This window comes from Notamacropus eugenii, chromosome 6 (assembly GCF_028372415.1).
Source record: "Notamacropus eugenii isolate mMacEug1 chromosome 6, mMacEug1.pri_v2, whole genome shotgun sequence".
NCBI classification, from domain to species: domain Eukaryota; kingdom Metazoa; phylum Chordata; class Mammalia; order Diprotodontia; family Macropodidae; genus Notamacropus; species Notamacropus eugenii.
The window spans coordinates 158941934-158953163 of NC_092877.1; the positions used below are offsets into that span (position 1 = coordinate 158941934).

At 36.9% G+C, this 11230-nt stretch overlaps 1 protein-coding gene across 1 annotated transcript in view; it reads right to left on the minus strand.

Moving 5' to 3' along the window:
- The window catches only part of SPMIP2 (sperm microtubule inner protein 2), a 178890-nt gene extending 168070 nt beyond the window's left edge, over window positions 1-10820 (minus strand). Inside the window, exon 1 of the mRNA XM_072621382.1 lies at window positions 10615-10820. Within this exon, the coding sequence (XP_072477483.1) occupies window positions 10615-10681 (67 nt within the window). The 5' untranslated portion in view covers window positions 10682-10820. The remainder of the gene's footprint in view (window positions 1-10614) is intronic.
- Between the last annotated feature and the right edge of the window lie 410 nt (window positions 10821-11230).

Below are 11230 nucleotides of genomic sequence, written 5' to 3' on the forward strand. Positions count from 1 at the left end.
CATCAGCCTCTTTCCTGCTTCTTCTCCTAGACTCCTTATTGCTCCTTCTCTCTCTTTTGCTAGCTTCTCATCTTATAATTCTTTGCTGTGGGATGGTAATCTCATTCACATTCAATTATCCCCACCACGCAAATGACTACCATACCTGTATTGTCCTCCAATCTCAATCTTTCTCCTGAACTCCAGCTCTATATCTGTAGCTGCCCACAGCACATATCCTTTGGATGTCCCCTAAGCTCAAAATCAACCAATATTGCTTGGCACTTAGTAGGTGCTTAATGAATACTTGTTGATGGATTATCCAAAACTAGGTTCATTTTTTCCTCACTAGAAATTCAATTCTTTTTGACTTTGCTAATTATCTTTGTTCTACCTTTATGCACTGGTCTCCTGTATTTATAATTTTGGTATTACTTTTTATTTTCCCTCTTTTATCTCTCATATTCAATTAGTTGCTATATTCTGTTGACTCCATTTCCATAATATCTCTTGCATATTTTTCCTAATGTCTACTCCTCCTGCCATTGGGCTGTAAAAGTCCTCATTGCCACCTTACTAGACTATTGGATTAGCTGTCTTTTAAAAAAAATAACTTTTTAGTTTTCAACATTCACTTCCATAAGATTTTGAGTTCTAAATTTTCTCCCCTCTTTCTCCTCCCCACTCCCCAAGACAGCATGCAATCTGATACAGTCTCTACATGTACATTCATATTAAACATATTTTCACATGTATGTGGTAAAGAAGAACTAGAACAAATGGGAGGAACCTCAAGAAAGATGAAACAAACAAAAAAAGAGCGAGAAAGTGCTCTGGATGTAGACAGCATTTTCCATCATGAACCTTTTAAAGTTGTCTTAGGTCATTGCATTGCTGAGAAGAGCTAAATCTATTAAAGTTAGTCATCACACAATGTTGCTGTTATGTTGTACAATTTACTCCTAGTTTTACTCATTTCCCTCAGCATCAGTTCATGTATTTCCAGGTTTTTCTGAAATCCACCTGCTCATTGTTTCTTATGGAACAATAATATTCCATTGCAATCATGTCCCACAACTTGTTCAGCCATTCCCCAACTGATGGGCATCCCTTGCTTTTCCAATTCTTGGCCACCACAAAAAGAGCTGTGGATTAGCCTCTTCATAGAAAAGAATAGCTCTGTCCATCCAACAGAGGAAGTCATCCAAGAGGTAGTAGCTAACTTTCCTCTTCAGTCAAACACTGGTCCTATAAACTGCTATCTATGTAGAAATTGCTTTGTAAATATTAGAGCACCATATAAAAGTCAATTGTTATTACTATTCATCTTAAATCCCTTTTTTCTCTAGGAATCCTTCCATGATTTCACCTTGCCCAAGCTGATAATGACCTACCTTTCTTTTGTAAAGCTTCACATAAAACATTGTTTAAGATAAAACTATTTTTATTATGTAATACTGTGTATTAGAGATATATCGATATCTTATCTCCCTATCATAACATAAATTCTTAAGGGCAGAGAAGGTTTCTTATCTAAATATGAGACAATGCATGTAAAGAACTTGGCAAGGAATAAAGCCATATAAAGGTGAATGATTATTATAAACTTTACATATCCTATAGCACAGTGCTGTGCATTACAGAAGGTGCTTAATAGATGTTTGTTTTATATTATATTATATGAAAATATTGTAAGTAAGAGACTGATTTTTAGTGGTTTTTCTCTTTAATATTCAATAGCTCTGTGATCTAATTAATGTGAGTATTCATTTCACTGGTAGATCTTATTTCATGTGGACTATATGTCCCTGACCTATGCTAGAGTGCTCCGAGCCCATATTGGTCTCACCCCACAGCTGGATACACTATTTCTTGACTCCAACATAATGGTGTCATTTTGCTCCTCTTTGAGAATGCAAGACAACAACCAATCAGCCAAGACACCCTAACAGATCTCTGACTTCTCACCCTGTGCAATTCTTCTCCATGTTTTTCCAAATATCCTCTAAAGAGAATTCAACCAATGTGCTAAAGGCTTTATTTTAGCTCTTTTTATATGTCTTAGACCCTGGTAGAGCCCTTAGGGTGTGTCTATCTGTTGGTTCTCATTCTTTCCACTGGTTACCTCCTTTTCTGATCATTTCCTTTATGATATCCCTTATTATGACTTTTTGAACAATAACTCATCAAAAATTATTGGCTACGAGCTGCAAGTACCCACCATGTATCTTTCCATTGTCCTTTCCATTGTATGTCACAATTTTAATTCCCTGCAAATTGTGGCGTGCTGAGCTTCTCATTCACCCAACGCTATTTAGTCTATGTTTGTGTATAAAGAAGGGTCTTTACACCAGAAAACAGTTTGGGATTATGAAGAGCACCATGAAGTTTCCTAAAGGGAATTCAGCCTGCTCTCTTCCTTATATTCAATTATAGGTTCATCTCCTTTTCCATTTGCATGGCCTGTCCCAAACACATGTATTGATGAACTAAGTTAGCCTATGAAGCAGATTTCAGTGGCCAAATCTAGGAATTCATAGCTGCTGCTAGCTGTGCCCTGCTTAGATCAAAGTTTTAGGTAAATATAGATTACCGTGTTCAGTACATTCTAAAATGTATTTTTATCTACCACTCTACTGAAAGTGCTCTCTTGAAGATTACCAGGAACCATCTACTTGCCAAACCCTATAATATTTTCTCAGTTTCATCCTCTATGACTTCTATGCAGTATATAATTATGCTGAGAGGTCCTTACTTCTTGAAAGTCTTTCCTGGTTTTATTGTCATCTCTATCTTTCTTGTTTTTTATTATCTCTCTCTTTTCTTGGATTTCCCTTGAGATAGCCCTTAGTTCCTTAAATATAAGCAGCCTATAAGGCTCTGTCTTTAGTTTGCTGTGCTTCCTCTATCGTGTTGCCTTTCTCAATCTCATCCTCTGCCAGATAATCAACTATCATTTTTATAGGCAGATGACCCCAAGTCCTTATATCTAGCCTTAACCTTCTCCTGAGCTTCTGACCTATATTTGCGATCATTTACTGGACATCTTCCCTCAGAATGTCCTACTGATACCTCAAGTTCACATACAAAAATGTGGGCAGATGTTAAAAACAATTCTGCCAATTCCTTTATTTGGTCAAGACCTTTCCCCCAAGTCTTGCTCTTCCTAAGCTTCCCTGTTTCTGTTAATGGCACCATCATTTCCCCAGTAAAGCAGGTGTAAAACCTTAAAGTCATCTTTTACTTCCTGCTTCAGATGAGTTACCAAGAGACCTCAGTTTCCTCATTTGTAAAATGGAGAAGTCAAACTCAAGGGTCTTCTAAGGTCCCTTCCAGCTTTAAAAACAACGAACCTGAACTATATTTCCCACTACCATGGGAATAGTGAGATCCTTCTTACATCTTACCTTTTTACTTATAAAATTGTCTTCTAATAGTGTTTCCTTTCATCCAGTCCAATCTATACAACTAGGTCAGGTATATTTTCTTAGTAATGCTTAGCTCTAACCATGTTGTAACTTAGAACCCTTCAATGGCTCCCCATTGTTGAACAAATAGTGCCCAAACTTTCTGACTAACTTGGCATACAATGTCATTACAAGTTAACTTTTAGCCTTATCTCCTACATGCCCTCTTCTTCTATGAGGTTACAATCTTTTAATTATTATTATAGTTTTTGTATATATTTTAAACCTTCTAGATTATAACTCCTTGAACATAGGAGCCATGACATTTATCTTTGTATCTCCCTTAATTCTTAGCATGATGCTTTGCACATAGGTGGAACACAATAAAGACTTATTGAAATGAATCAATTGAATCTGAAAACTGCCTTTTCTGGATCTGTGTTACCAGCAGTTCATATAAGTGGTAGAAGATTGAGCAAATCTAGTGTGAAGATTTATTTATTTTTCCTGTTAAAAATCCTATTAAAAATTGAATACTTTTGAATGTGTTGAGTTAGGAAACTAGTCTATAAAGTCTTCCATCTAAACCTTTTCTTGTTTTGGATGGGAACGTGAGTTTTTGAAGGCTAAACTAGTAGAATTCTGTCATGGCAGATCCTCTCATGCTGGAAAGGCTGTGAGTATTGTCCTTCCCGATAGACTAAGGCTTCTTCTTGGACCAGTCTAACTAAGGACAAAGATGCTCATAACCACTTGGTGATAAATGTTTTGGCCACAGCAATTCATGAAATGCACAAAAAAATATGAAATGGACCTCAGTCCTGGGCAACCCTCTTCTTTTTCTTCAACGACAGTGGTAGAGCTGGGGATGGGGTGGGGGGGTGGAGTGGGATGGGACAGAAGGTATAAAGAATCACACAGTTCTTCAACTATCTATAAATTTTAACTTAGCTTTTGGAACTCTAAATGTGAGATCTAAAGGTCTCCCAATGACCAGCCAATGGAAAGAGTCATGGAGGAACAAAAATCCTATCAATTTTGAAATTCTTGCTGAAATGAGAATAAAAAAGAAAGATGCATCTAAATGAAAGAATGGCTCACTTTCTCCTTATAGCAAAAAATAATGGAGTTGACAAAGTTGTATCATGCATTGAATGCAAGTAAGACACTATTTCAAGGGACATTTGGTTGTCTCACATTGCAGTGTTCATGCTGAGTATTTGCAAAAGAGTACAAGAAAAATGGCCAGTTAGGTAGTGCAGTGGATAGAATGCTGGGCCTGGAGTCAGGAAGACCTAAGTCCAAATCTGGCCTCAGATACTTATTAGCTGTATGGCACCTAACTTTTTTTGCCTCAGTTTCCTCATCTGTAAAATGAGTTGAAGAAGGAAATGGCAAACCATTATAGTATCTTTGCAAAGAAAATCTCAAAGGAGGTCATGAAAAGTTGGGCATGACTGAAACAACTGAAGAACAACAATGAAAATAATTGTAGTTTCTATCACAAGAGATGACATGATAGAGAAACTATAAAAAATTCAATGAGACTCTTCAAAATAAATCAACATATTATTTGATACTCAGTGACTTCAATCTAAATATGGTCATGGTGATATGGTGAAAGAGATATTAGAAAATATTAATCAGGAAGAAGGAATAAGAAAGGCCAAAGATTTGTAGACCATAAAGAAGCCTCATGTCTACTTATCAATGCTTCTTTTAAGAAAAGAAATTGGTGTTAGACATGGCTAGTACATAATAACATTGCAAAACCCCAAATTGATTATATTTTAACAGACAGGAAATAGCTCATTACTAATGCAGGAGTCATTCCTGATGCAGCTGAATTACACAGTCAGACCATTAGCTTGTTATAGATAAGATCAAAATTAGTACAAAGATAGAAAAAGTATAAAATGAGAAAAACATCAGGCATTCAATTAAAACCTCCACCTTAAACTATTTAAATTAGTTATTGATTATGAAAAATGGGATATGGATGAAAGAGCAGGCACATGCTAATTTCACATGGAATTTTAATTGATGTAAATCAATTGCTATAATAAGGGGACCAAAAGAGCCTTTCAGAAGCCTACTCAGCAAATACTTGAATTCCTTGCGAAGCAGAAAAATGTGGCAACCAAAAACAACACAAGTTTAGAATTAAAAAAAAAAATGCTCATTCATAGAATCTTGGACAATGATGAAAAAATATGAATAGAGAGACAGGGAGTAGATACAATGTAAGGTAAAACCAGGTTAAAGAAACCTTGTTGAGAGATTCAACCAAGTAAAGTCTTCCCAATGATATTGAAAGGATGAAAATGGAAGGACAAGTGCAACAAGATGGAAACAATCTACAAAGATTTTGTATAACAAATGTTTTTCATCACAAAGGATTGTGGAGCTGCCACACTTAGAATCCAACGTCGTAGTTTCAGATACACTTACATGTAAAGTAGAAAAGATACTTAAGAGAACGTAATCATGAAAAGCAGCCGAATTCAGTCAGTCAATAAACATTTATCAAATAACTACTAAGTGCTGGGCACTAGTATAAACACAGGGCATAAACAGGAAAGACGAAAGATAATCCCTGCACTTGAGGAGCCCACAATCTACTGGGCACTAGACCAACTGAGTAATGAGGAAATTCATGCTGGAAAAGGCAAAATTGTGAAGGTGCTGAGGGACTCCTTCATAACATATCTATCTGAAGAATGGTTACCAAAGATGCTGAAAAATCTTCAGATCTTATTAATTTCTATAAAAGTCCACTGAATTGAATATCCATTCAATCTATATGCCTACTTTTCTATTGATATAAAGTTTTGATGAGAATTCATCTATACACACATTGAGAGCATCCTTCAGTGAAGAAGGTATTAGTATTCTGCTGCAGATAATATATTTATCATCACACAAGTGATTAAAAATGTGTAGAATACAAGATTCCACCTTGCTTATTGTTCATTGATTATAAAAAGGCATTTAATTTGGTAAGGTAAAATACTGCCTCAAAGGTTCTCTTCAAACATGGTTTGAATCCAGAAAACAAAACCATTCAAGATTCCTTGAAAGATGTAACAAGAAGACAACCTTATATGATGAATTTTTTGATCATTAATGACAGACTTAATGACAGCATAAAATAAAAAACTATGTGCTCATAATACACATAACCTCACTGGGACTCAGTTTCCTCATCTGTAAAATAAAAGGGTGGGAATAAGAGATCTTTCTTTCTGACTCTAAGTCAGAGTTGATAATTTTAAGAGATATCCTAAATGTAGGAAAATAAACAGCAAATCTATTTATATGTATATGTAATAAAAATTTATGTGTAAATGAATAAAACATTGTTACCGTGTGTTGATAACTGACTGCTGTTGTTATTTTTGTTCTTGTTTAGTCATGTTCAACTCCTTGTGCTCCTGTTAAGTGGTTTTTAGGTAAAGGTGCTGGAGTGGTTTGCCATTTCCTTCTCCAGCTCCTTTTATAAATGAGAAAACTGAGGGAAACAGGGTTAAATGCCCTGGGCCACACAGCTAGTTAGTGTCTGAGGCCAGATTTGAACTCAGGAAGAGCAGTCTTCCTGACTCTATCTACTGTGCCACTTAGCTGCTTTGCATTTTCAAAACATGTTAGAGTCTCTGGCACATTCTGTTCTATAAATTCAATTCAACATATATTCACTAAGGGCCTGTTTACAAAACTGGAAAATTATCCATTCTCTGCCCTCAAGGAGGTTTATGATTCAAGAGGGGGGATTACGTGTACATGTATATGAAAATATATGCTTGTGTATGTTTACATACATGCAGATGACAGGAATAGGGAAATTTGTAAAAGGGATAGGTTTGGGGGAAAGAAAGTGCGATGAGATCTGTCATTCAGATCACAATCATCTATTTCTGTTTGTCCTGTATGACTTACTGCATTCCTCCCAAACAAAAGCAAAAAGGAAAAGGGATGCTCTTGCTCCCTGGTTTCTGCCCCTAAGCATAAAGCCTACTTTCTGAGGTGCCTGCTGCAGCCCAGAGGTAACCAGGAAGGACTCAGGCACAACTCTCCCATTAACACCTGCTCAGCAGCAGTGTTTAGAAGTTAATTTATCTTGCCCTGATAGCACGTAAAACCTATGCAGCTGCCAGGTAGCTGTCATAGCTTAGGGAGGAGGCTGAATGGAAGAATTTATGGAAATAGGGGTAGGTGTGGTTGTAAAAAGCCCTGTGATTGGCTATTTTGGCAAGTGACCTGTCTTTCCAGTTTCCAATTGGTTGATCACACATCACTTGCAGATCAGGCCACGGTTCTGCAGGTACTGCCATGCATCCCCTTCAAGACCACACTTTACAGACCAATAGTCTAAGAGAGTTGCCTGGACACATTAAAAGTAAAAATAGACTGTGAACACCTTGAGAACAGGGATTGAGTTTTGTTTTTTTGTTTTTTAGCTTTTCTTTGTAATTCCAGTGCTTAGCATAGTGCTTGGAATGTAGTAGAAACTTAATAGATACTAGTTGACTGATTAACTTGACCAAACTCACAGAGCCAAGGTTTATCAGAGGCATTACTTGAACCCAGGTCCTTATGACTCCCAAGTCACTCTTACTTAATTCGCTATGCCAGGTTTCCTTTTAAACTGCCTGTGTTGATTTTATAATATTTTTTTAAATTCCTTATTCCATAAAGGAAACCCACTGACAGCTTAGTGTGAAGTTATTTTCCATGTTTAAAGTAATTGAATTTCAGACAGCACTGTTAGTGTGGCAGCTTCGCAGGGTAAAAAGCAGGACAAACTAATGGGTTCACAAGTCAGCCTAATGGAGCAATTCTTTTCCAAATTGCATATACATTTATGTACTTCTTCCACCACTTACAGTTTCATACATAAAAATGGCTTATGGCACGTTCTTGCCATTCCTAATCTTTTTCTAGGACTTCTGCATTTTGATCAGCCTTCCACAACCTGGAATGCTGCAATATTCTTAGTGGGTTGTTCACAGATCTTGGAACAAGGACTTTCTCCTTGTCAGGATGCCAGTCTAACCTTTTCTTTTATTCATCAGTCTTCCTTTCAGGCATAGTAGAATTTACCATAGGAGACATTATGGCTTAGTGGATAGAGAACTGGACTCAAAAATCAGGAAAAAGGGATTCAGGGCCCACATTTGGCCCACACAAGGTTAGGAGACCCTGAACAAGTCAATGAACCACTCAGGTTCTCCAAGGCAACTTCCTAAGATTATGTCACCCAGAGGATGACACTCATTTTTGCAGAGGGCATCCTTCCTCAGGAGCTCTCTATAGGTATTAAATATTAAATATAGGTACTAAATTATAGATATGGTCAATAAACAAACAAGCAGAAAGACAAAGAGATAGTAGATACATGCAGAAAATAAAAGACTTCTTAAAACCAGAAGACTAAAGCTATAGAACTCTCATCTAGGCTGTATGACCTTGGACCAGTTACTTCTCTAGGTTTGCTCAAATCATGTGTAAAGTGAGGAAGTTGTCTCCAATAGTGATCTACAATAAAACTTCCCTCATGTGGGTTAACTAGAAGGCCAGTCTGAATAAGGGAAAACTGGATTATGGATAGATCATCATCTATGTGTCAACTTATTACCTTAAAGCAAGATGACCATTTGTAAGGTTAATATAAGGTTAATGGTGAGTGAGGGGAAGAGTTAAAGATCTTCCCTGCCCATTAAGAGGCCTCACCCCCACCTCAGCTTTGAAAACCCAGATGTTGGTGATTTTCTCTCTGGTAATGATGTATGTATTGCCTATGGTCAGACAATTAGAAACCCTGTCTGCTGGTCTTTCAGTTTGTAATTTCTGCTGGTAATTTCTGTTTGTATTTTCTCTGAAGTTCAGGGGGCTGACTTTTTCCCCTGAACTAAGTAAATGATATATGTGCTTGATTAAAGTAAATTGTTGACCTCTCAAAAGTTGGGGTCCTTTTAGAAAAGGAGATCTAAGAACCCGTACATCAGGTCCTCCTGTGTATGTTGGGGTCCTTGTTGATACACTATTAGAACAGGGTTAACAAAGTTTAGCTAATAGTCAATAAATAGGAAATTTTAAAAGTGTTTATAATTAGTTAAGGCAATTGTAACTAACAGCTCTTGAAGGTGCTCAAAAAGTTTATTCTCAAGCATTTGAAACATTTTCCCCACAGTTCCATTTACTCTGTTAATTTGTTTAGTAAACCTTTGCCTCTAAGGTGAACTTAGTAAACTTTCCTCAGTAAACTTCTGAGGATTTGCAGCATCTCTTCAACTTTTTGTCTAGGAATTCTTTATATGTACACAAATATGCAATCTAAAACAGTGTTGAAAGAATGACAAAAGGAAGCAAGTCAATACCCAGGGAGCAGTATAGTCTGATTCTGGAGTAAATGAACTGAATCTGCATCTCACTTCTGAGGCAGACTACTTGTAGCATAATCTTGGGTAAGTCACTTAATGTTAATGGGCCTCAGTTTCCTAATCTGTAAAATGAGGAGTTAGATTAGATCAGTAGTCCTTAACCATTTTTGTGCCATGGACCCTTTTGAGTAGAGTCTATGGACCCTTTCTCAAAATGATTTTATGTGCATAAAATACATAGGATTACAAGGAAGCCAACTGTATTGAAATAAAGATGTAATTTTTCTCCACTCAAGTTCTTGGACTCCTTGAAATCTACTAAGAACCCTTAGATTCAATGATCCTTAAAATCCTGTCAAGCTCTGAAGTTATGATCCTATAAAATTTCTTAAACTTGTCTCATTTTCATATCTGTTAGGTGGATGGGAATTAAAAGTCATTTATTCCATGAGAATGACTGATGAGGAAAAGGAAGGATTCTCTAGTGTTTGACTATTTACATCAAACACTATGGAAAATTGAAGCTCTCAGAGAATAATGTGAGTTTCATGTAATCTGTAAGATCCTTGAGAGCAGGGACTGTTTTTTATCTTTCTTTGTATCCCCAATACTTCATACAGTGACTGGGTCATAGTAGGAGCTTAAGAAATGGTACTCACCTGATTGTCTCATCTGTGCTATGTACATCATTTCTGCTCTGTCTATAGCAGCATCTTAATGTATAGTTGTGTAAAATATGCCACAAGAATATAGCCACTCTAAATACATATATGTGTAAAGACATGCATGTGAGAAGAGAGGAAGGCAAGATTTCTATGCAGAGTGTAAGCTGAAGCTCTCAAATTTACCTGTGAAAATCATCCTTCTCCCTACATGGGAAGAGAGAGGCTTTCGATGAGACAGAGAGTACGCCATGGGGCAGCCCTTTTTCTTCTAAGTCTTTCCTTTGGCAAACCTTCTGAGGCAGACCCCCTTGATTATGTCCTCTCCTCTCCAGAACCAACTGTCAATTTAATGGCTCCCAACTTCTTTCCAAGTGGTTGCTAAGAACTCTTTGTGATTGGGAAATAGTGTCCCATGCACTTTATGGGGTATCCCAATATTCTGATGCTGCTTCTTAGATTTTTAAAGTCATAGCATCCCCAGACAGCCCAGTGATGGCAATAGAATAAGGACTTGATAGAAGGCTAATTATGAAAGACCTTGATAGTAGGGAATGGAAGAGAGATGTTGAAGGGAGAAGACAGAAAGATGATCTATTTCTATGTGTCATGTCCTCTTTGCAAATGGAACAGTCTCTATGGACAGCCCCACACAACCTGTCTCTACATCTTTATGTCTATGGCTCCAATTGCTTGCTACTAAACATCTTTCAGACAACTCAAACACAATGTTGAAAACTAATGACATTGTCTTATATCCCCAAACCCCTTCTTCCTGATTTCTCAGTTTCTGTCATACCAT